Source organism: Schistocerca cancellata, chromosome 4 (genome assembly GCF_023864275.1).
Source record: "Schistocerca cancellata isolate TAMUIC-IGC-003103 chromosome 4, iqSchCanc2.1, whole genome shotgun sequence".
Taxonomy (NCBI): domain Eukaryota; kingdom Metazoa; phylum Arthropoda; class Insecta; order Orthoptera; family Acrididae; genus Schistocerca; species Schistocerca cancellata.
The window spans coordinates 793,422,166-793,446,963 of record NC_064629.1 but is presented as its reverse complement, the minus strand read 5'-3'; the positions used below and the strand labels follow the sequence as shown (position 1 = coordinate 793,446,963).

The 24,798-nt window shown below is 41.5% G+C and overlaps 1 protein-coding gene across 1 annotated transcript in view; it reads right to left on the bottom strand.

The window, feature by feature from the left end:
- The window catches only part of LOC126184685 (annexin B9-like), a 37,070-nt gene extending 12,393 nt beyond the window's left edge, over nt 1-24,677 (bottom strand). Inside the window, exons 1-6 of the mRNA XM_049927178.1 lie at nt 24,561-24,677; nt 23,288-23,327; nt 23,038-23,214; nt 22,248-22,452; nt 20,467-20,546; nt 16,080-16,152 (exon numbers count right to left, since the gene is read on the bottom strand). Of these exons, the coding sequence (XP_049783135.1) occupies nt 16,080-16,152; nt 20,467-20,546; nt 22,248-22,452; nt 23,038-23,214; nt 23,288-23,314 (562 nt within the window). The 5' untranslated portion in view covers nt 23,315-23,327; nt 24,561-24,677. The remainder of the gene's footprint in view (nt 1-16,079; nt 16,153-20,466; nt 20,547-22,247; nt 22,453-23,037; nt 23,215-23,287; nt 23,328-24,560) is intronic.
- Between the last annotated feature and the right edge of the window lie 121 nt (nt 24,678-24,798).

Sequence of the window (24,798 nt, the reverse complement as noted above, 5' to 3'; positions counted from 1 at the left end):
CCTTTACCAGGGGGTATGCGCGTGCCTTACATGTCTACCCAGGGCGGGGACTTATGCGTTACCCCGTCACCGGCTACGCGTGCGAATGCGTGGGTCGGCCTTCAAAAAGAAGAGAGAGGGAGAAAGAGGACAGACTGTCTCAAATGCCAAGGCAGAGACCAGAGAAGGCAAGGAGAAGAAGGCAATGAGAAGGCAAGGAGAAGAAGTCAAGGGAAAGAGTAAGGAAGACAGTGAGGTGGAAAAGAGCAAAGAAAGGAACCAACCAAAGGAAGGAAGAAACGAGAAGTGAAAAACCAAAAAGACCACAATCATAGGTCGTGGAACCGTCCGTCTCCGGAAACAGGCGCTAACTACCCCCGTGAGGGGGATGGACTCCTTTTAGTCGCCTCTTACGACAGGCAGGAATACCTCGGCCTATTTTAATCCCCGGACCCGCAGGGGGGAGGAAAAGGCTTGTTTCTTACGAACTAGAAGACAAATTTAAAGTTCCTCATTATGCAACCTCCTTTTAGTAAAGAAGGTAACTGTCCTACCTCACTGTCACTTACACAACAATTATTCAGAATCCTGGCAGAAGTAAAGCTGTGAGGACCGGGCGTGAGTCGTGCTTTGGTAGCTCAGTTGGTAGAGCACTTGCCTGCGAAAGGCAAAGGTCCCGAGTTAGAGTCTCGGTTGGGCACACAGTTTTAATCTGCCAGGAAGTTTCATTATTCAGAATATTTAATCAACATTGCAAGTAAATATACAGTAAACTTAATAGTTTAATTCAGTTACAGTCCTGGAGGTCCAAGTATTGCCAAAATGCCAAACATTTTCTGGGTACTTTATTTACACAGCACTGAAGTGCAAACTTCGTTGCTTAGGCTTCTGTTAAGTGATTGCTTTGTGATGCCATCACCCTATGTCAACTACACGTTAGAGTGCGGCACCTGATTTTCTGATTACCCACCATAATCAAATTCATTTAATAACAATAGAAGTAGGAAAGCAGTGTGCTGATTTAACTAACTGCCACATACAGAACCTGTGTAATGACTTCAGTTGCAGAGTGAACAGTAATATTTGTTATGAAATTATCTGCGGACTTTATGTAATTACTACAATGAACTGTTACTTTGTATCATTAGCAGCACTATAAGTCTTAATGTTTGTGATCAATTCTTGCATACCAAGTGATATTTGGTTAAAACAATTTTCCTACAGTATGAAAGTAATTTGTAAGTTAATTATAAATTCAGAATTTGTGAGCAATCTGACTCTTTGCCTCAGTAACTACTACAGCAGTAAGAGAATGTTCAAATTTTTGATATCTCACCAGTTGTGGGCTACAGTAATGCTTGCTGTAGATTCGAACCTTACTGGAAAGTACATTTAAAGTCTCAATTTTTTTTTCTGTTCCTCTACAGTAATCTAGAATGACCACAACAAACTTAACAGAAGCCTAAAACCAAGTTTGCACTTCAGTGCTGTGTAAATAAAACAGGCTTTTCATGATCACCTGATAAAGACTGCCAAACTTCACTAATTTTTTAATAAAAAACAGTCTTAGCTGTGAAGTTTTAATACCAGCAACACATTTCACCTTTTTGATGCATGAAATTATATAAAAATGTAGCAGAATGAACAAATTCATTGCCATAACTGGACATACATCAAGAACGAAAGAATCATCTGGATAGAACAACCCCTGACAAAAACTCTTATTGAAACTTAAAGACTGTGCTAAGACCAGATTGACGTGGTGTACACAGAATGTTTTGTTTGGTTTTAAGAGGAAAAAAAAGAACTAGGGTCATAGATGTCAAAACTGTGGAACACAAAGAGAAAGAGGAGTTAAGCATGACTACACATCAATCCCAACTGACAGAAGATATAACAGCTAAAAACAGGGATGTGGTGAAACATCTATAAAACACACCATAGATAAACAGGTCCAGAACTAAAAATTAAGTGGCCTTCACTACATTGCTACAACAGCCAAATTAGAAATGAAAACAGCTTGACAACTGAAGTTGCAGCTCGTATTGCCAATGCAGCCTCAGTTTTTAGCAAACAATCAACGAGTACGGAAATCACAATCTGACTACAAACTAAAATTGCAGTCTACAAAGCAATAATATTACAAACTTTACTTTACACTTCAGAAACCTGGTGCTGTTATGAAGCTGACATTAGGAGGCTAGACACCTTTAATTTTTGCTGTTAGTGTCAATTCTCCGCATGAAATGGGAAGACCTTATTCCAAACAGATTTTGCATCACGTGACACTGCCCAGCATTGAAGCTCTCTTAATGAAACACCAACTGAGATGGAGGGGCCATATCATATGCATGGATGACAGTAGGTTTCCCAAAGCGGTGTTCTTCTCAGAGTTCTGATGTGGAAAGCAACGGCAAGGTGGCCAACACCTGCAATATAAAGACACCATCAAACGTCACCTCACAGTCTGTGGTATTCCAAGCAAACGTTGGGAGGAGCTTCCATTGCACTGATTAGAGTGGTGCTCAACTGTACATGAGCATATCTGCCTAAAGAACTGGGACAATAAACGAAAGCTCTGCAAATCTAAGCCCTCGTCTAATTACATCTATATGTGTAACTCCACTGGGCAACTGCATTGTACTTCGTGTGACCAGATCTTCAAAGCAAAGCTCTGTTTTGCAGGCCACATCTAGCCCACCACAATACGGACTAAACAACTGACTGAGTCACTGTCGCCGGACACTGCGAGGACATGACAAAAAACAGAAAGTAAAACATGGTCAACAGCCAGCATGTTCACTAAAATAGCTGACAATTCAGATGGCAAACACAAACTGGAGTGCAAGCGGTTTTTTAAAACACATGCATTCCATCAGGAAATGGCAGACAGTTAAAAGTTTAGCACAATTTGCATGAAGTGGTGGGGGAAGCATTACTTAAATGGCGATGGATAAACGGACAGTGTCCAATACGCAACCTAGTTAAAATGATATGGCCAGAGCGCCAAGAAGAGGTTGTTCAAGCCATAGAGAGGCTTAATACCCTGGAGCTTATTCCCATGAAGGGAAGACTGGGGTGATGGTGCCGAATTGACACCACTTACCGTATTTACTCTAATCTAAGCCACACTTTTTTCCGGTTTTTGTAATCAAAAAAACCACCTGCGGCTTAGAATCGAGTGCAAAGTAAGCGGAAGTTCTGAAAAATGCTGGTACGTGCCGCCACAACTAACATCTGCCATAGAATATACGTAGCGCTTCACAGGCATGCTTTGCAGGCACAAAGCTAAATACTGGCCCCAAAACCTGCGTAAAAAAGTGGAAGATGAGCTTTTTTTCCCCACCTCAATTTTCGAACACTGCATTTTCATACATTATCCAACGAAGTAAATACAAATTCCGTATTGTTAATCTTCGAATGTAGCAGCATTTCAATGTACTACAAAAATCCGACTGGCAAGACTGTTTGGGATGTTTGTCAATATGGCCAACTATGTTCTGAATTTTCTCCTGCCTGTGAGAAGAGATTGTTGCTAATATGAACTATTATGAATCACATGCAGTATTATCTTCACTATGTAAGTATAACACGAATATAAACATTTTGCCACGTATTCTTTCGTGTTTGCTGCTATCTCATTTAAATCCTGTCTGCCTAATAAACTACGAAACTAGAGTGAGACAACAGCAAACGCGCAATAATATACATATCATGTCATATTTATATTCGTATTATTCTTATGCCTAATAGTGAAAAGTCAGAAATGAAGCACGGCAATTTACTAGATTTTTAAATCTAGGATGACTTATTTCTGTGCAGAATGTAATGTACTAAAGAGGCGTCTGCAAAGACTTTCAAACGGAGAAAAATTTTTGCTAAACTCTCATTCAGATCATCATCTATCATACGCAGTCTATTATTTGGGTCTTGTTGATCATTATCAAAGAAAGCAGTAGTGTAAGTAACAACAAATGGCAGTCTCTTGCCTTTGTTTCGCTAATGAGACGATTCCTCTTTTTTTTAATTGTAAGTGGTGGTAGCATGCACAAAAGCAAGCCATGCCGCAAGCGGCAAACAATGCATGACACATTACAGTAATGCATTTTCAACTTAGAGTGACGTAAAGACCTATAACAAAGAAAACGGCACTTATCAGATCAAAGAAAATAAGCAATCAATTCAAACCAGACGAAGCACATGAAAAAGGAAGGGTACCCGTATAAATACGGATGGAGCGCCTGATGCATAGCAATGGCTACCTGGTAAAGCCTAACTGCTAAGCTTACGACTAAAACCAAACTACTGTAGCTGTATAGTCATTCATTCGGCCTAAATTGTGTCATATTACAATGGACCAACTTAGTTTCAATTTGGAGGTGCGACCTAAAACTTCTCTCTCCCCTTGAATTTCGAGTCAATTTTCAGGTGGGGCTTAGATTCGAGTAAATACGGTACTGACAGGCGGCAACACAGATCATCGGAGAGAATATATGATCTTGCAGTTTGGTGTGGTTTTGTTTTTGGGTGCAAAAAACTGGGGTCCTACGCGTCCAAGTCAAAACTATAGAACACTAAAACAGAAATGTTAAAAATTAATATACTTCAATCCCAATTGACAGAGATGACAGCTAAAAAACAGACATGTGGAGAAAGGGATAAAAGATACCATACAGAAAAAGAGGTCCAAAACTAAATATTAAATGGCCTTCGCCATATTGCTTTGGCAGATAAAAAGTAGAAACACAGCCAACAGCCCACACATCATTTGCTAGAATGGCTGATAACTCAGACGGAAAACCTAAGTGGCAACGTAAATGGTTAAAAATTGGCATTCAATCAGGAAGTGGACAGTTAAAACTTGGGCATAATGTGTACAAGGAGGTAGGGCAGCTCCACTTATCAAATGATTGTGTGTAAAAAGGCAGTGTTCAATACACAGCCTAGTTAAAAATGACCTCCTCCCAGCAGGAGGGCTGAGATGTCGTCCAAGCCGCTGGGATAGGCTTAAGCCGGAGCTTACAGTATTTATGGCTGAGCTGTAAATACTGAGCAGTGTACCTGAAGCCAATATCAAAAAACATGGATGACAATGACAAAGGCCCACTTGACCCCACAGTCAGAGCCATTAGTGTATACAAAGGCAAAGTTCCATGTGAAGGTCATGAAACTGAAGGCAATAGACCGAGGATGGAGTTGTGCCCTTATGAAGGGAATGCAGTCCAAGATTAAGATGGGCTGCTTCACGAAGCAAAGGTGGTGAAGAGTTCACACCCACCGGTAAAGTTGCAGGTAGTATGCAGTTAAGCCGGCGAAGGAAGTGCCAAAAGCCAACTCCAGGATGTAACAAACAGTACGTGCCCAATACTGGCGATCAAAGGAATCACAGAAGGAGGCATATTATGGGTGGCCATCCATGGCACACCAACAGTAAGCATACCTACTGAGGAGAAAGTCACAGCTGTAGGACAGCAGTAGTTCAGCAGCTTCAGCATACAAACACTCAACCGGGCTAGTGCAAAAAAGCACCAATGGATAAAAGGATGTCATGATGGTGGATAGCGTTGAGATGGCGTAAGAGGAATGGACGTGCAGACACACAATGCACCCGTAGTCTAGTTTTGAACTGACAAGGGATTAGTAAAAATGGAGGAGGGTAGTCCGATCAACACCCCAGGAAGTACCACTGAGGAACTGCATACAACAGGCTGCCAGGTAAGACATGGGAGGACCATGAGTTTCCTGTCAAGCATGAGCCTCAGGAATTTCATAGATTCAACTAATGGGAGGGCAACAGGCCAAAGATGAAAAGATTGTGGGAGAAACCATTTGCATCGCCATAAATTCATACAGACTTGTCAGCGGAAAAGCAAAAGCCACTATCGAGCCTCCAGGAGTAAAGACAATCAAGACATCGCGAGAGAGAGGTCAGATGTCTGGAGAACTGCAACAGATGGCAAAATCTGTCAACAAAAATGGAGCAGGAGATGCCTAGTGGGAGAAAGACCATTATAGGATTAATGGAGACAGCAAAGAGGGGACACACAAGACGGAACCCTGAGGCACACCGTTTTCCTGGATAAAGGTGTCCAAGGCAGAACCCACAGGCACCTTGAAAACTTAAAAATGCCTTAAGGAAATAGGGCAGGTGCCCATGGAAGTCCAATGTGTAAAGAGTATGGAAGGTACCATTTCTCCAGCAGCAATCTTTAGCCTTCTCCAAATTTAAAAACACGGCCAGTCTGGGGTTTCTGTAGAAAACCAGTCATGACATGGGTGTACAAAGTAACGAGAGGGTTACCTGCAGAATACTGTGCTCGAAATCCACACTGTGCACTTGTCAGTAAATTGCGAGACTTGAGCCACCATTCCAGCCGAGCTTGAATCATACGTTCAATCATCTTGCAAACGCAGCTAGTGGAGAGAAGGGGCAGTAGCTGGAAGGAAGGTTTTTGTCCTTACTGGGCTTAGGTATGGGTATTACTGGCTTCATTCCAGTATCCGGGCAATGTGCCCTCTGCCCAGTTGTGGTTGTATGTGTTAAGCAGAAAGTGCCTACCCACAAGAGAAAGGTGCAACATGTAAATGCGAATGGCATCTGGCCCGGGACAGAAGATTGCTATGAACTGAGAGCATGATCTAGCTCCCTCATAGTAAAGGCGGCACAATTCGGAGAGGAGAAGGGTATCGCCAAAGCTGCCTCTGCTCATTTCCCACATAGGAAAGCAGGGTGATAGTGGGGAGAGCTCAAAACGCCTGCAAAATGGCAACCCGAAGTGTTGCATTTAGCAATAAGGTCCAGGATGACATCATCTGCTGCTGTCAGGCCAGGAATTGGGCACTGGATCTCAGTCCCAGAGAGCCGCTCAATGAGGTCCACAGAATCATCGGCTTGCTTGTGCTGTCGGTCTGTGCAGTCCAACACTGAAAAATGGTTAGTGGTGCACACTGAGGCCAGCTGGGCTAAGGTATCATGTGGCAACACCATCGAAGAAGATCGTCAAGACGGCGAAGGAGAAGACTGTTTGCCTTTGGTTGATTTCTACGAGCATTTCTTGTTAGAGGAAGACAGTGTTGTTTGGCTGGAGAAGGATGTAGAAGACTTCATGGGAGTAGTACTATTGTCCTTTCCAGACTACCAGTTGTGTGGCTGGTGGCTTCACTTGAGGCAAGAGTTTGATGGCTTGTTGCAAAGCTGGGGGTGACTTCACAACCTCAGAGCTGAATTAGAGGTCGATGATGATGTTTGGTTTGTGGGGCACTCAACTGCGTGGTTATCAGTGCCCGTACAATTACCCAATCTTTGCTCAGTCCAATTTTGCCACTTTCCTGGATGATGATGATGAAATGATGAGGACAACACAAACACCCAGTCATCTCGAGGCAGGTGAAAATCTGCGACCCCGCCGGGAATCGAACCCGGGACCCCGTGCTCGGGAAGCAAGAACGCTACCGCGAGACCATGAGCGGCGGACATTAGAGGTCGCATGTCTACATGGTCACATCCTTCGTAGAGTGAGAGGTAATGAGAACAGAAGTGCCAGATGGGAGAACACAGGGTTTGCGACTAGTCAATAACTTGTGACTGGGTCAGGCACTTTCTCTGGTACCCGGATCTCCGATTGCCCACTCACAAGATACACAGGACGAAGGAGGCAGCATGGCCACCATTGCAGTTGTTACAGCATGGTTAAGGAGGCGGACAATCACCCTCGTGCGCATCTCTACCACAGGTTACACATTTGGCTGGGTGTCGACAAGTTGTTCTAGTGTGGCTGAAACTATGACACTAGTAGTAGTGCATCAGATTCAGAATGTATGACTGGACTGTGATAATGTCTTAGCCTGCTTTGAGTTTGGAAGGCAGCAGCACCCTATGAAAGGTGAGGAAAATGGTGCAGGTGAGCACTAAGGACGATTACCTTTTCCATTACATGATGGACAGCAACGATACCCCAATCAGAGAGATAAGATTTGATTTCAGCCTCTCTTAGACCATCAAGCAGCCTGGGTAAATGACACCATGGGAAGAATTCAAAGTTTTATGGTCCTCGACACAAACATGGTAGCTGTGGAGAAGTGAGGCAACAAGGAGTTTGTTCTTTAGAATCAGAAGTAGTCTCCAAAAGTGAAGTGTCATTCTGTAAATGACAGCAGGATTTCACAGGGCCAGCAATTGTATGAACACCTTTCTGAATAATAAACAGATTTACTGGGGCAATGGACCAACAGTTTTCAGTACGCAAGACCATGAGGAACCATGGTGCAGTGGGAAGGCTCCACAACCACACTGTGGGGGTGGGTCATTATGTAGCAGGAAACAATGGGTGAGCTGGCTATGACCAATGTGTAAACAGCATAAAAACAGTGGATTCCTTCCCAGAGGAGTGTCAGGAAGAGCGAACAGCAGTACACTCCTTGATTGTGTGGGGTTTATTACTATGAGTACTAGTGCTCCAGCTGGCATTCCACTTTTGGGCAAAGAGATTTGACGTAGATCCACATATCCGCAGCTGGAATCATGAAAGGAAATATGAGGGTTTAAGTCTCTGCTTCTCTAGCCAAACAGCCAGTTCATTCCGTGGGATGTCAACATGACTTGGGACCCAGAAAAAGACGACTGAACAGGCAGCACGCTCAAGGGCAAAGACATCATGATTAGAGACCAAAGGGTGACTAGAGTAGTATTAGTCGATAGCCTGCAGTCTGCTCATGGAGTGAAGAACGAATTAGGACACTGTGGAGGGAGGCCTGAGAAACAGAAAGGAGTGCCCTGTTAATGGCTAGAACCTCTGCTGTGAACACACTACATGATCCAGGCAATAAATGGTGTTTGAAGCCAGTAGGAGACGTGAAAGTGTATCCCACCTTATCGACTGTCTTAGAACCATCAATGTAGAAGATGGTTGTGCCCTTGAACTCTTCAAGGATGGCATGTACAAGATGCCAGAAAAACCATATGAGATCTTAGGACCCTGGAATAGATCTGTCCTAATCTGTGGTCTAGGCACCATCCAATGGGAGGAAAAACACAGGGTGTAGTCCAGTGAGTGGAGATTGACATCTGACAGGCAGGGGTGACGCACACCAACACAAGGTTTATACACTGACACGTAAATAAAAAAATTCCTGGATTTTTCCCAGATTTCCAGGTTAAAAAAAAATTTTCTTCCAGGTGAAAACACACTTCCTCCATGTTAAGTGACCGTATACTTTTCCTCGGAACTGTAAAACTTCTGAATCCTTTGAATGGTTATGGTTTTACACACCAGTGTAGAATTTCTCAGCCCTTTAGAAAACTGAACTCTGAAGAAACACCAAATGTTGCTTTCCGAAGCATTGAAATCTAGATTGTGATGCGCTTTTGTAAGCCAGTCATAGCTCACGTCATGTGATCTTGCCAGCCGATACAGCGGATATTCAGGGCTTGGGACACATTATGTAGTCAGCCAATAGCATTATCACTTGAGTAGTGCGTACACACAAATAGGAAAAGGTAATGGTGTAAATCTATATACATAGTGTTGCTACAAGACAAGCAGAGCTTTCACATGTAATATTGTTCTTGACGATTAATAAGCTGCAAAAGAAGCTAAACTTCTTCGTACAATGTTTATCCTTTTTGCAAGTGTTGCACTTTAAGATACATCACACAACTATGCCAGTAACATTTTTAATACCGACATAAATGTCTGATCTTTGGGGCTCGAAATTTTTTCTAAATGGTCGTTTTCAAACAGTCCATTTTTAAATGAGAGTCAAACGCTCCAATTTAAGAAATTCATCGCACATTCTCTAACTTAGTTCATTTTGTGTAAAAAGAAATTTACTTTGGCGGTAACGCTTTTCAATCATTCACAATATTTTCCCCGCAACCTGTTAGAGGTTCATTTCAGCAGTTGCCAGAGTGCCAGATAAGCGTCGCCGCGCTTGCGCAGCTACGATGATGCAGGAAACCCGTATGTTCGTACGTGTAAAACATTGAAAGATCTTACATTACGTCATAAAAGAAACAAGACATCAGAGGAATTTCATGAACCATACTAAAATGCATAATTCTGCTTATAGAAGCACATTTGTATATCCCGATTCGGTTGTAAATTTTCTTGGCGTACCAGTACTGTATTATCTCATTTTTGGTTCTTTATTGCGGCATAGTGCCAGAAGATGAAAACGTGCTCTTGAAGTGCAGTACACAGTAGAAACTAGCCAATACTGTAGAACTGAACACTTCATTTCAAATAAATTGACCGCCTCAGTGGAAAAGATCAATAAAGCCATATTTTTTTTAGCAAACCGACAAAAATTTTCATTGTTCCACAAGGCAATTAATGCTCGACAAACTGCCGCCCAGGGCAGATGCCCCAATGAATATAGCAACTTGTGTGCACCAGTAAAGCTATTCTGAGTAGCATCTCGCTGCTTGGTTATACAGCTAACAGCCGCACTTTTGTAGCCAGAAGCAGGAGAAGGTACATGCACGACTCAACTGCGCATGAGCACAGACCCGCTCACAAGAATTTAATGTAAACAGTTGTGGTGTCATGCTTATTGGAAGCCATTGTTATGAAGCATTGCATAGTCTTACTAAAGCCTTTGACAGATTTTGCTACTGGCAGACACTTGTTACAAAAATTTAACTAAAAAACAGAATTCTAAAAATCCCAGGTTTTTCCCGGTTTTCTCATGGATGAAAATATTCCCAGGTTTTTCCCCAGATCTCCCGGGTCGTTTACACCCTGCAACAGGCAATCCCACCTATGGGTGGGTGTTAGGAGGGAGACATCCCTCATTGACAAAAAGCATAAGGTACACAGGATGGCCAGGGAATTGGCAAATGGCAACTGTGTAAGAAACAAGGAGTTGGCTCTGTCAGATGTGTAGAGGGAGAATCCCCATTTCCGTGAGGAGACTACCAGCAGGACTAAGATGAAAGGCACCAATAGGCAGATGCACCCCACAGTGATGGACAGGGTCAAGGAGTTTCAAAGTGGAAGGAGCTGCTGAGGCATAACCCTAACTACCATAATGTAGTCTGGACAAGACCAGAGCGAAGTCAAGATGGAGAACAATGGAACAGTCTGCACTTCAAGATGTGTGGGCCAGGAGGTGTAGAACATTAAGCTTCCACTTTATATGTAGTATTTAGGTGGCGAATGTCGACAGCCATTTCAGCTTGTTATCAAAAATAAAGCCCAAGAAACAGTACTGTGCTACAACATCGAGGAGCTAGTTGCCTACACGAAGTTCTGGATTAGGGTGTACCGCAGGTCGATGACAAAAATGCATAACCCATGTTTTGGAGGAAGAAAAAGCCATGGGCAGTGGCCCACACAGAGGCCCCGTCAGATGGTGCCTCGGAGCTGGCACTCAGCAGACGCTACAGAGTGGGAGCTGCACCAGATGCAAAAATCTGGTCAACATATAACACCGGGGTAACCAGAGGCCCAACGGAGGTGAGCCCATTGATGGCAATGAGGAAGTGTGACACTTCGTACAGAACCCTGTGGGATACCATTCTCCTGAATCTGAGGGGCACTGAGTGAAGTACCAACTCAAACCCAGAAGAGCCAGTGAGAAAAACTTGCTGATGAAAACCTAAAGTGGACCATGGGAGCCCCAGTCATGGAGGGTAACAAATGTGATGGCATCAAGCCATGTCATACACCTTATGTAGTTCAAAGAAGACTGGAACAAGGTGCTGGCGGTGAGTAAATGTCTGTCAGATGGTTGATTCCAATTGGAGTAAGTGGTCAGTTGGAGATTGCCTTGTCCAGCAGCCACACTGGTACAGGGACACAATGCCCAAGATTTGAGTACTCAACATACTCTAAAGCTGATAATCCTTTCTAGCAGTTCACAAAGTACATTCATCAGGCTAGCTGGGTGGTAGCTGTCAAGGGACGTTGGGTTTTCCCAGAATTAAGGATGGGGATAACTATACTGTTTCGGTATCTTGACAAAAGTATCCTTGAGCCAAATGTGGCTGAAGACCTTGAGAAGCTGTTGCCTCTGGGAAATGGCAAAGTGTTGGATCATCTAGTTATGGATGGAATCTGGGCCTGGGCTGTCTCATGAAGAGACAGGAGCCTGCACCAATTCCCATTAAGTGAAGGGTGCATTATAGGGCTCAACGTTGTGCGGCATGAAACAGAGGGGGTCTGTTCAACTGTATTTCTGCTGGAGAAAGATAGTAGGGTAGGACCAAGATGAAGATGCCATCACTAAGTGTGTTGCAAGGTGTTCTGCAAGGACCATTGGATCAGTGCACAGAGCACCTTTGAGGCTCGGAACCTGGACAGTGGACTGGTTGACCCAGAAGGCTACCGAGCTTGGACCAAACCTGCAATAAAAAGGCATACGTCACCAGGGAGGAAACACAGCACTTCCAGCATTCCTTTTTACTCCGCTTCATAAGGTAATGAACCTTAGCACAGAAAGGCCTAAAATTGCGGAGGTTGGTCTGAAAGGTGTTGCTTAAATTGCTGCAGCACCTGTCGGCACTCTTAGACAGTGACTGCAACATCCTTGGTCCACCAGGGTACCTGTCAATGACGAGGCGGACCTGTGGACAGGTGACAGCAGTGCCAGCAGCATGAAAAATAGTGGCAGAGATGCCTTGCACAACTACATCAATGGAATTCAAGAGGGAGGCATCTAGGTGGACAGCAGATGTATATGAAAGGCAATTGGCCATGCAGAATGCCCAACATGGGGGCCTGCCTGCCTGGTGGCAGCAGGTGAATAACTGAAAAGTTGTCACCGTCACAAAGGTCATTATGGGATGATGAATGTAGGGAAGCCACGAGGGCAGGGGAGGAGATTGTGAGATTGATAAGAGAGAAGATACCATGAGCAGCACTGATGTATGTACAGGAACCATCATAGAGGAGACAAATCGTCAGTGATATGTTGTTCAATTAGGATACCCCTACCCATTGAAGTGACACTCCCTCGTAGTGGATAGTAGGCATTGAAGTCCCAAAGGAGGAGAAACGCGGGTGGGAGTTGCTGAATTAAGGTAGACAGTGCAACATAAAGTGGCCTACATGGGGGGAAAGAGACATTACAAATAGTGATTGCTGGAGTCGTTTGCACTCCAACCGCTACCCCTTCCAAGCTGGTACGTAGGGGGGCTCCAGTTACTAATGACATCAGAGCAAACCAAAGTGCAGACACACCAGATGCTATGCCGGGGCCAGCATGGTTCCAATAGAATGCCCAATAACCACAAAATGTTGGAGAGTGGTAATCACAGAAATGCATTTCTTGAGGAACAAGACAGAATGCAGAATAGGAGGAAACAAGACGTTTCATTTTTGGTAGTATCCATTGCAATTCCACTGGATGATCATGTGGCGAGAGTCTAAGGCAAACATGAAGCCGAAGGAGGAGTTCAGGTCACTGTCAGTAGTTGTCACCTACAAGGATGGTGGTGACATCCATAAATAAGATGCCAGACTCCGGTTGCGATGTGGGAGATAGCAACTCCAGGGGCGCATTGTCTTGGGATCTCTTCTACTCTTACTACTACTCTTTCTGGGGTGGAGAAGGGCAGGGCACAGGGGGTGTACAAGCTACTGGAAGAACGAACTGAAAGAGCGGGCAACCTTGGGGCACACAGATGGTGCACCTCGAGGCCGAGTGGTGGTAAGGGTCTTCTTGCCTGAGAGACGCCTGGGAGAGGGGTCTCAGGAGGGAGCCCGATCACCAAGCACATGCCAAAGAATGGGGGCACTTCAGCCAGGGAGGAAAAGAGGCTCCCTGACCAGAGGTCATGGGAACTCCAGGTGAGGGGGTAGCAGAGAGAGGTATGGCACTGGGGTAAGGACAAGGGGGAGGGTGGAGGAAATTTAACAGATGCAAAAGTTGAAGATAGTGACACTGGATGGAGTGTCATACTTTGGGTGAGCCTCAGCATAAGACAGGTGGTCCAGGGACTTTTATTATTTGATCTTTTCTCTTTTGTAAGCTGGGCAATTCAACAAGCAGAGGGAGTGGCAGTCAGCACAATCGACACACAGGTGGCGGAACACAGGAGCTTCCCTCATCGAGTGGGCAGCCACAGTTGCCACACAGTGTCTACTATACAGCAGCAAGACATATGCCCAAAACACAAACACCGAAAGCACATCTGTGGCACATAACCTTTACCTTCTCTGGGAATGTATCCCCTCAAAAGCCAGAATGAAGGCACCAGTATGTGTGTCTGTGACCCTTTTGCACACGTCTAACAAAATGAATGCCACACCGCTCCCGATTAGCCCGGAGTTCATCAATTCACAGGATGAGGTCCCTATGAAAAATTACTTCCTCAACCATATTCAGAGATTGGTGAGGAGTAATAGACACCAGGACATTACGAAGACTATCACAGGCATGAAGCCCTGCAAATTGGGTGCCAGAAGCTGTAATCAACAGGGAGCCCAATCACATGTTACTAAGAAACTACTTCAAACCTGTCCTTGATATTTTCCATGGAAATCTATGGTTTTGTCATGGTGAGTGTCCCCATCTGTCTTAGTACAGACGAGGTAACAGAGGAAGGGTTTCATCCCAAGATGGCGAGCCTGGCCCTCCTCCCATGGTGTAGCCAGGGAAGGGAAGAAAGGGATGGTTGCAGGGTCATACAAATCAGCATTTTATGATCATTCATGGTGGCCGTTGCTGGGAGCTCCGATGCTACAAGATAAGCAACCACTGCTTGGCATACATGGGGAAGGAACAGCTCAGGTAGCAGTAGTGTGGTTCCTGTGTTGTGAAGGGGCTCAGCCATGTGGGTGGAGTGGGGGAATGGGGGTGGAGATATTCCCACTGCATACACTAGGGAGGGAGTTCTTACCCATATGGCTCACACTCAAAATAGGAAATTTTGAAGTGGAGGTCAAATCTCTAGTGGGGACCTGAACACCAGAAGGAACAAAATTGCAACCAATACAGGAAACCAGGTGGATAGCCAGGTCAACATAGATCAGAACACCCAGAGATGAGAAGGAGGTGGCAACAGGGAAGGGGCGAGGATAGGGAGGGTGGGCAGGGGGAAGGAAGACTTGGCTGCAATAGCTCAGGGTCCCGTGTGGGCCAGGCACTAACTCACGAAGGAACCATGAGCCCCTTGGAGGGGGGTTTAAATTTGAGGGATGGCCACTTAAGTGACAGGCAGTCTACGTTGACTAGCTGGCATTTATGTCTTGTGTCCAACAGTACATCGCACCACCACACACAATAAGTATAATGACTGCCAGATTACTGTGCATCACCTGTAGTCCGTTACAATGTGAGATTTTTAACTGAACAACAAGTTATATGGGAGCTGAATGCAGCTTATTTTTCCATTATGTACTCCCATTCAAACATTCTCCAGTACCCAGTGTAATGTGCTCACTTTTCTTAGTATTTCTAGGCTGAAAGATAGCAAAATGACAAGTTCAAGCCTTGCACTGATCAGAAATACTGTTATTAATTGCAAGCGAGTTATGAAGATGCATTGTGTGGTACAGGGAACAACAGTGTTGAATGCCAGTGACTAACAGCCACAACCTTGCATACGATTTATTTCTGGCATTGGCAACAGGTGAGAGCAACATCTACCATGACAGTATTTCATTACAAAGAACCAAAACTGTTTAGAATATTACCAGACAGCACTTTCAAGAGAATATTCCTGGAAAATGTAAGATTGTTTTCACACACTGTGCAGGAAATTTGTCAATAAAGTTGACTTCAGCACACAATTTACTGCAGAGCATGGTCCATTCTGGAATCTACAGCATATTGTTTGTTTGCCCTGAAACTGGGCAATAGAAATTTTATTATGTTCATCTTCAAGAAGCATGAGAAACTAAACTTCTCTATATTACAGAGTTATTTTTATAGTAGTTTTGATTAAAATTTCAAAACAGTGAAAGATACTGTATATCTCAATTTGAAATTAGAGAAAGAATGGTAACGCCAAATTATGTCGCTTCAAAATGAATCACCCATAGCATCCACATACATTATACATGAGTCAGATGACTACCATCTAAATTAACTTGGCCATTGTGTGTAATAACACACAACCCCATGAAATATAACAAATCTTTCACATATACACTCACCTGCATTGAAAAGTGCCTCAGCATCACTTCTTGCAGCTGCATGATCAACTGCTTGGTTCTCATCTCTGTTGGCCTGAAAATTACAGTTCAGTTTTAGCACCAGTTACTAATCCCCTTCAGTGAAAGGGGAACAAATCCATAATATTCAGGTGAATATGTTAGTTAACAACACTTCAAAGGAAAGCAACCATTGTGAAACTGAAATACTGTTCCATTTATGCATTATTAATCTGAGTTTCACATGTTTGTCAGTTTCTACTTTTATTTGGTGTTTACTTTTTGTCAATATAAAATTTTACTTTGTTAATTTTGCACTTTCTTCAAGAAGCCTTTCCAATGAATACAGCTTTGACAAGTAACACTGACACACTCATGGGTGGTCTACTATTAAAATAAGAGGAAGGAGCTTAAAGTAATTAAATGTTTTCCATTACTTTTCTGTGTGCCACACACCAATCTTTTATCATTAATTGGTTGCCTTTCTCTGATTTTATGTATATACCAACTTCCAAATTTGTAGAGCAGTCGAAAAGCACTGAACAATTTTGGAATACTAAAGTGCGATTGCACTGAGTGAGGGTTGGAAAGAACCAAACTTTAAGCTCCACAGTCCTCTCCTGAAGGGATTAAAGCCTACGGTTCTTAAAGGTACAAAGGTTGACATCAAATTTTATTTCTCAGCAGTTTTGTCAGAAGTGTAAAACAAGGTGACAGGAAGAGCAACTTGAAGACAGCCACAAAACTGAGAAGTGTAGGACATGGGATGACCAAATGCAGAAAAAGGTCTCCTGGGGATTCTCTTGCAGTGAAAGGTCAGTTTCTGCATCCTCCATTGGACTGGGAATTTGTCCTCATACCAGATACAACTGAAGATGACACAAATGTCAAACTTAACTGTGGATTATATCAGGTCTTGGCCACAGGTTGTGCGAGTCCAAGTGTTTAGGAGTTGGAGTTTACTGAAAGAGGCCTTACGTATTAGATTCCAGACATTTTGTAACAGAGAAGCTGTTTTCTTCTACAAGCCTTGTGTGACCAGAAACAATGAGCCTTTGTGTGGGAGCAGATGGAAAGGGAATTCTGTTTCCTTCACTAGCGAGGAAAGGTGTGAGACATTTTTAACTGTGGAAGCTTTCATTTCGCCAAAGAGAGATAGTCAACTACACTGCTTGTAGTACTGTGGCAGTCTTATCCTGTAGTGTCACTGATGTATCCTTAGGAAGTAGCACAGCATCAGTTGCTAGGGCAGTGTTGAAAGCATGCCAATCTATTTTAATTGCACATAGTGGTGAGCACTTATATTTTCACTGTGGAAGGGATGCAATTATCTTTCATATGTCTCATGCCATCAATTAGCTTGAGGGGAGGAGATTAAGTACAGCACAATGGCTCAATACATTTACTGTGCCACAGGCCACACTAATTTGAGTGGGCGATGTTTCTGTTCAATATGCATAGCTGAAGGACCAGTGATGATGTGTTCCATTCAATTTCATCAGTTGGCTGAACATAAACCTAAAAATTTATCGAGGGAAATTTATCCTGCAGTTTGTTGCCTCTTTACTCTCCAACTTTGCGATTTAACATTAACGATCTAGACGTTTCAACTCATGATCTAGAGATATGGTCATTATGGACAGTAGACCCAATGATCTCTCACACGTGACTTGACAGCCATAATGCTCTTTCAGGGCCAAATACTTCTGAAATAGGCATGGTGATTACATAGAGCACAAATACATGTTTCAGGGTATTTGTTTCCTGAAACATTATGTTTATTAGAGGATGAAATTATAGTAAAAGTTTCCTAGATGCTTAAAACAACCATATAGTTCTGTGGATAATCATTGTACATGGACAGTTTCGAACCTGGTGTTGGGGTGGCTGTTTTGATGCAACTGGAGTTTATGGATCAAATTACTCCATTGGTTTTCTCTAATGTTCTTTTAGAACCTTACACAGTTTTATCTCTAGCTGGGGTATTCAAGTGTAAATCTTGGCAGGAGGATGAGAACCATTTTAATATTTCTACATCCACGATCTGCACCAACTTTAACCACATGCTGACATCTGGCCACAGAACTATTATGTCAAGTAGCCCCAGAGAAAGAACCATTCACTGGGTGGGATGCCATATGAGGAGTCATTTCAAGCTAGGGCAAGGGAACCAAGGTCTCACTGCAGGTAAAAATGGAAACAAGAAGGGACTGTTGCCCCTCTTTCCCTCATGAGACATGTTTTAGGACATCACCAGGGCCTGACATTGAGGGACAAGTGGGTGTCTTAACTAGTACTAAGGAAGATGACAATTACTCTATTTGCAGGGATTTGGAACTGGATGTAGGCACTGTTTCCTTTGCTTTTAAATACAGGAGTAGTCAATTTGTACTTTTTCTTCCTGTCCTTAAACTGATCATTTCAAAAGAGGGGAATGCTCTCCACAGTTTACACACAATGTGTTGGTTCCATTGTTCTCATGATGCAACTGTCCACTGCCTTCACAGTAGAAGTCATTTGTGCCTGAAACACAAACCTTTAGAACACCATGGGGGTGGGGAGTACCATATAACTTTTCAGAATAATTTATTACTTTTACTTTTCCAATAGTAAGTTTATTTCAAAACCTGAACTAGAAGCATCAGTATCTTCTGTCCCCCTTGGATATAATGAAAAAATGTATACTCTGTTCCAGGTTTGCATACAGTGTTTCAGTTACTCCAGTGTCAGATTGCAATGAAATTGAAACCTTTGATATCACTCGGACTTTTGAAGAGTGGTGGTTGAAGTAACGTTACCAAGCTCACAGGAGAGCAATGCTTGTGACAATAGCAGCCATCATTAACTGGAATACGAGTTATTCACATTTTGCCGATTTATGTTACTTTCACGAATTTGTCCTTTATACACTTTAAGGAAAAGAAAAACAAAATGTCTTTCAATCAAATAGGAGTCTTTCTTGCAGTTTCTTTCAAATTAACTTTCCTTCCACAGTGTGGCCAATGAAGTAAGTCTTTGGGTCATATTTTCAGTGAATCTGCTTATTTAATCTGGTGATACCACTGTGGTCTTGTGGCCACCAATTTGAAAGTGAGCACCTTCATCACCAATCACCTACCATAGCACCACCCACAGTGGGTGCTCTCTCCCCAGTGAAAGCTGCCTAACATGGTTAAAGTTGCCTGGAATCAATGTCCTAGTCTCCACCAGCACACACATTTTCATGCTTGGGAGATTTTGAGTTCTGGAACAACCAACGTACTCAGCATTGTCCAGAGGATACTGCTGTGTGGCTACCTGGCAACCCCATCCAACATCATACTTGTTTTAGGCACCTAATGCAATTCCTTCCAAGAGGTGTGTAAGATAAAACTGCCAAAGTTAGTGGAACACATGATGTACGTCGTTCTATGCATGGCTTTCATTACTACAAAATTCTAGAACACTTAGAAACACAAAAGCAACAAAAGTCAAGAAAGCATAATCGGCAACCATAATTTGTGTTCTATAAAGAAGCCATGTTGCCAACAAGGAACTTTTCTTATAGGTGCCATCTGTGAACAGAAGTCAGAATGTGCAACTGCAACAGACGAAAGGAAACATTGCAAAAGCTTGTTGCTTTATGCTCATCTCTCACGCCAAGGAAAGGGGTTTTGTTCCTGAGGGGAGTAGAATTGTGTATCTGGTCTCAGCATATGACTGTCAAAGGAATGATCATTTGATATTGTTAACAGCAATGTTTATAGCAGTAAGTGACTAGCAAAACCATTAAAGACCAAGAGATTTTCACCATCTGAATTTATATGTACATCTAATGAGGTAGTGCCCCATCACCTGAGGGCAGTTTTCGTATGTCCTGATGGTCACAAAACTTTATCACAGCCTGTAACCACAGCTAAAGCAGTCTGCTTTTCTGGGTAAATATAACTTAACCTACAAGACAACTTAAGAAGTCCAGTAGATGTATTTTATTTTCTAAAGTAACACAATGAAATTTCAGAACACGTCATAGAAAGGAAAACCATTCTAGAACCAATTTAACATGCTGAACAGAACATATGTCAAGCAACTGTCCATTACTAACATGCAACTTTCCCATTGTGCACACAAGCATATAAAATCTAAATCGCTACTCAAAATAGGTCAATATATTGCCTGTTTTATTCTGTCTCAGTACTTCCAATTTATTTATTTAGCAATTTTCCGATGTTTTGCCTGCACTGGTAGTCATCAGCAATGGAGGGCGAGCCTTTGACAAAAATCAGCTGCTCACACTAACAAAATGGCAAAATTATATTTTGGTGAAAGATCAAGACAATAACAAACAGGCAATAAGTAAAGAAGTGGCCAAGACAGCCTTAATTTTGTACAAAACAGGTACTTTACTCACCATGCACAAAGAAACAAGGAGTCGTTTGAAATGGCCTGATGTGTCTCCTTTCAAATCACTCTCCAAACTTTTGCCATACACTTTAACAAAGTAAAATTTATGATCAGGAAACAGTTTTATCAATCTTTCATTAAAGTTCCTTCAATTCGAAGACTTTTTGTACCCTTCACCACAAAAACTCAAATCATGATAGCAAGCAACTACTTACATTTATCAGTTCAAAATGCAAAACCAAAATTTGCTAAGGCCAGACTATTTTCTTTAATTCAGATGAAACGTACATTACATTTTAATGATCATGCTGTGCCAAGGGAAACATGTTACGCATTTTAACATCTTAGGTAAGACAACTCACAGTACAACATAACTCTTATGTTTACTGGAGAGAGGGAAAAACCCAACACCTAAAAACTACGTCATCAATGTGAATTATCTTCTGCAAAACTATTACACATCATTAATAGTAAACTTATTATTTAGCTTTCAAAATTTATACTACTTGGAAAACATAACAAAAGTGAAATTTTAAGTTTTAAATGTGATTAAATACCACTCATACACAATTATGATACTGGAATATCAATCTAGGCTCAAATACTCCATGATAAAGGAGTCACCATTATTACTACAATAATTACCCTTGTTACCATAAATGAGACTATTGGGAGGGGGCTGCAAACTTCCGAATCACTATTGCTGTAACAATTCTCTTTGTCAAGATACTACCCACTCACCTATTACCAGTACCACTTTTAACTATAGGACAAGTTTTTCGTTAGTGGAGGTGCCATTACAGATTACCAATGGAATTGTGTTTAACATTATTTGCTCTGTGACTGGCTACAAATAATAATCATAAAATTACAGAAATTTTGAGATCACCCTTTTGCAGCTATAAACTGTACTTTTAAGTTCCAAATTCATTAACAGTATCATAAATGCTACAAATTAAACATGCAGAATGCAATAATTGAAGGCAACTACTGCAAATCAGTTTTAAATTCAATGTTATATTCCAGAAGGTTCTACCTTTGTGACATCACATTAAAGGTCAATCTACACAGGTGCCAAAAGATATTTAAATTTATTATCTACAGAGAGAAATGAGCTTCACGAACTTTTATTGTAATTATCAAGATATTTTTCAATACAACTGTACCAAAAGAGACTGAAAATACGAACTGCGAAACTTCTACATAAATTTTCATGGCAGAGACAAATTTATCTTTCATATAACAGTGCACCTCACATTTATTTTTCCTTTCTCCATTACAAGCTACCAGTTTAGTATATATGTTAAGGGAAATGACAAAATTGATGGGGATTGCCAGATGAAATTTGAAGCTCATTCCTAAATACTAATCTGTTGACTATGTGGCACTCTACCGGTCCACAATGAGTAACTCAATACCGTTACAAACCAAGTAATTTATGCAACTCAGTATGTTGAATGAATCTTCTTGGATCAAATTATTAGGTTTTGGACACATTGACACCTTGTCTTTTTTGAAACCCGATGTTCTTATTTGAGTTACTTATTGTTATTGTAGGAAATATGTATTTCCTCAGTCACTGAGAAGGTATTTTTAATTCGGTACTTATAGCAAAGGGAAAGCTTAACTTTCTACAAATTTATCATGCCCTCATATCTATTACAGCAATTAATAGGGCATTATAGTACATTTGCCAAAGCAATTTCTCTGCTGTAAATCCAACACACTAATGTTCTCCAGTCATTACATGCACTGAGAAGCAAATTGTGCCACAAAAATGGTACTCACAGTTTTCATAGAATGTTGATATGGTCTTGATACCATAATTGCTCAGGGTACACAATATCTCAATAATAGCTTCCTCATCAGTTCCTATTCCAGCCATGGCATCATGTAGTTCCTTAGCATAATACTGAGGAAGTGGTGTCATCAACCCAATGATAACATCCTCAAATTTGCCACTCAGTTCACTCTTCAATTCCTTTATCAAATCCTGGAAGTCATTTGTTTAATTACTTAAATATTACAATTTTAGAGTATTCTACTTCTGCATTTACTAGCACTTTTTCTTGATTACTGGGTATGAAAATCTGGTATTTTAAGGAGCCAAAATTTCTGTTCCCTTTAACAATTATCAACAATAAAACACACATTACAGCAAAATGCACCTGGATGAGGGCAAGATGTTCTGGCAACCAAAATTAAAAGCAGAATGAAAAATTTCTGATTGACACCTAGTCAGATGAATTTTAAAATGTGAAGAAAAAAAATTATTTTGTGTAAAGAAAGCTTCTGTTAAAGTAACATCCCACATCATGAAATGTATACATGATCTATCTATGTACTTTGCCATGACACATTCATTTGCTTTACAGAGCTTACTACAAAACATTCAAACTGCTGATCGATCTTTACTGGTATTCAAACACACCATACTAGTCAGATTGAGTCAGTGAAATATGAATTAATATTAGTCTTTGATCCAGTATGTTATCTACACAACTAATTTCAAGTTTAATTACAACCAGTATCAGCATTTTAATAATTCTGAATTACCGACCATTATAAAGCACATTACCTTCCCATAGAGAGTTTTGAAGGTTTCAGCAATTTCAAGCCGCTGCACAATTCCCCTATGTGCGAGAACATCTATTATGGCTTGTTCATCTGTACCAAACCCTTTCATTGCTTTTCTTAACACTTCTGCATCAGCTTTGGCATCAAACGGCTGAGCAGGAAAAACTGTAGGTTTGCACTGCAAGAAACATGGTGTCATAAGAAAAGGGACTAGCATTTCCATACAGTCAACTGATCAGCTACTTACATACCTGTGCAGGGTAATACTGGCTGCTCATTTTGACAATTTGCCTACAACAAAATTTCAACAGTAAGTACAGAAAATTATGCACGTAACATTAAATTACACAATCAGTAAGTTTTAAAGCACCTCTGCTCACAAAAACCTTCATTGGAGAAACAAAATGGGCAACATATTTTAATATGTGCCAGGTAGTTCAATATACTAACTTCGAATTTTGCATACAGTACATGACTTGACCAACTAGTAACAGAACTAATTTCGACTTCTGAAATACTATATTCATAGTTTCAATGCTGATGTCAGGACAAAGAAAGAGCTCTCGCTGACATCAACATACATTTTATTTGCTGTATCAGTGTATCTCCAGAATAACATTATGCTGTGCAGCATGACCTTTATGGAAATTTACTCTCACAGCTACAAATTTGATAGGAACAGACATATTTCCTAGTACCTTTGCAGCATAGGGTCAAAATTTCCACGCTTTAATTTACCCTAATATATAATGTCAATCACAAAATGAATTTTTTAACTGCTCCTGTTCTCTAAGTCTTTTTGACAGGTCACAAATCCACAGTCAGCAGCAAAGTTTAACCACGGCCAAAACTTGTGGTGTTTTAAGTAAAATATTTCTCTAAATTTATTAGATTCGATACTGCAACAAAACACCTGTTCTCCAATAAGTCAGATTAGAGTTTTCCTACAAGTTACTTAAACTCTTGTTTAGCTTTGGCGTTTAGTGAAACATATTAGTTACAAACTTATGCAAACTGCGGTGTAAAAAACATTATTTGCATCCTCTGATACATGTTCCACAAAAAAATTGCTCAATCCATGCGATACTTATCACACAATTTTCAATGGAACACCAGCGGTCAGAATGACAAATTCAAGGAATTCACAAAATGAATTTTTCTTGAACTAATGTTAGCTGCGTTTATTGCACAGTTTCATTCCAGCATACTAATTGCTGGTCTTCCAGACAATACAGATGTTGGAAAAGTAGTATAACTTTAAACACGCAGAAGACCAGAAAATTAAATACGGCAGTCACAGACGAAAGCCGTTCCAATACATTCATTCATTATTGCACGTTTCCTTTCTCTGAACCGTACCAATGAACCTTATATGATGCGTCAGTTTTACTAGCAATACTAATAATGCCAAAACTTTCAAATAACACCAACTTAGCGTACAAATTAACATACTATTCGAAATCCTAAAACATAAGACTCTACTACATGATAAGTAATACAGAGGAATAAAAAAAATAAACTTACACAGTTTCAACACTAAATCTCTCAAACTGTCAACTGCAGTCAATAAGAGTTAGACAGACAACATAAAAGCCGCAACCTTATGACGTAAGACCTACGCCCATTCGCAGGTATCCAACACTAGAGAATAAAATTTCTCTTCTCAGTCTAATGTCTCTCTTGAACAATGTTTGGATTTTTGTCTTCCAGCACGTGTTGAACGAAGTTTTTTGTGGTAGAAAGGAAACTTTGCCGCTTTCAT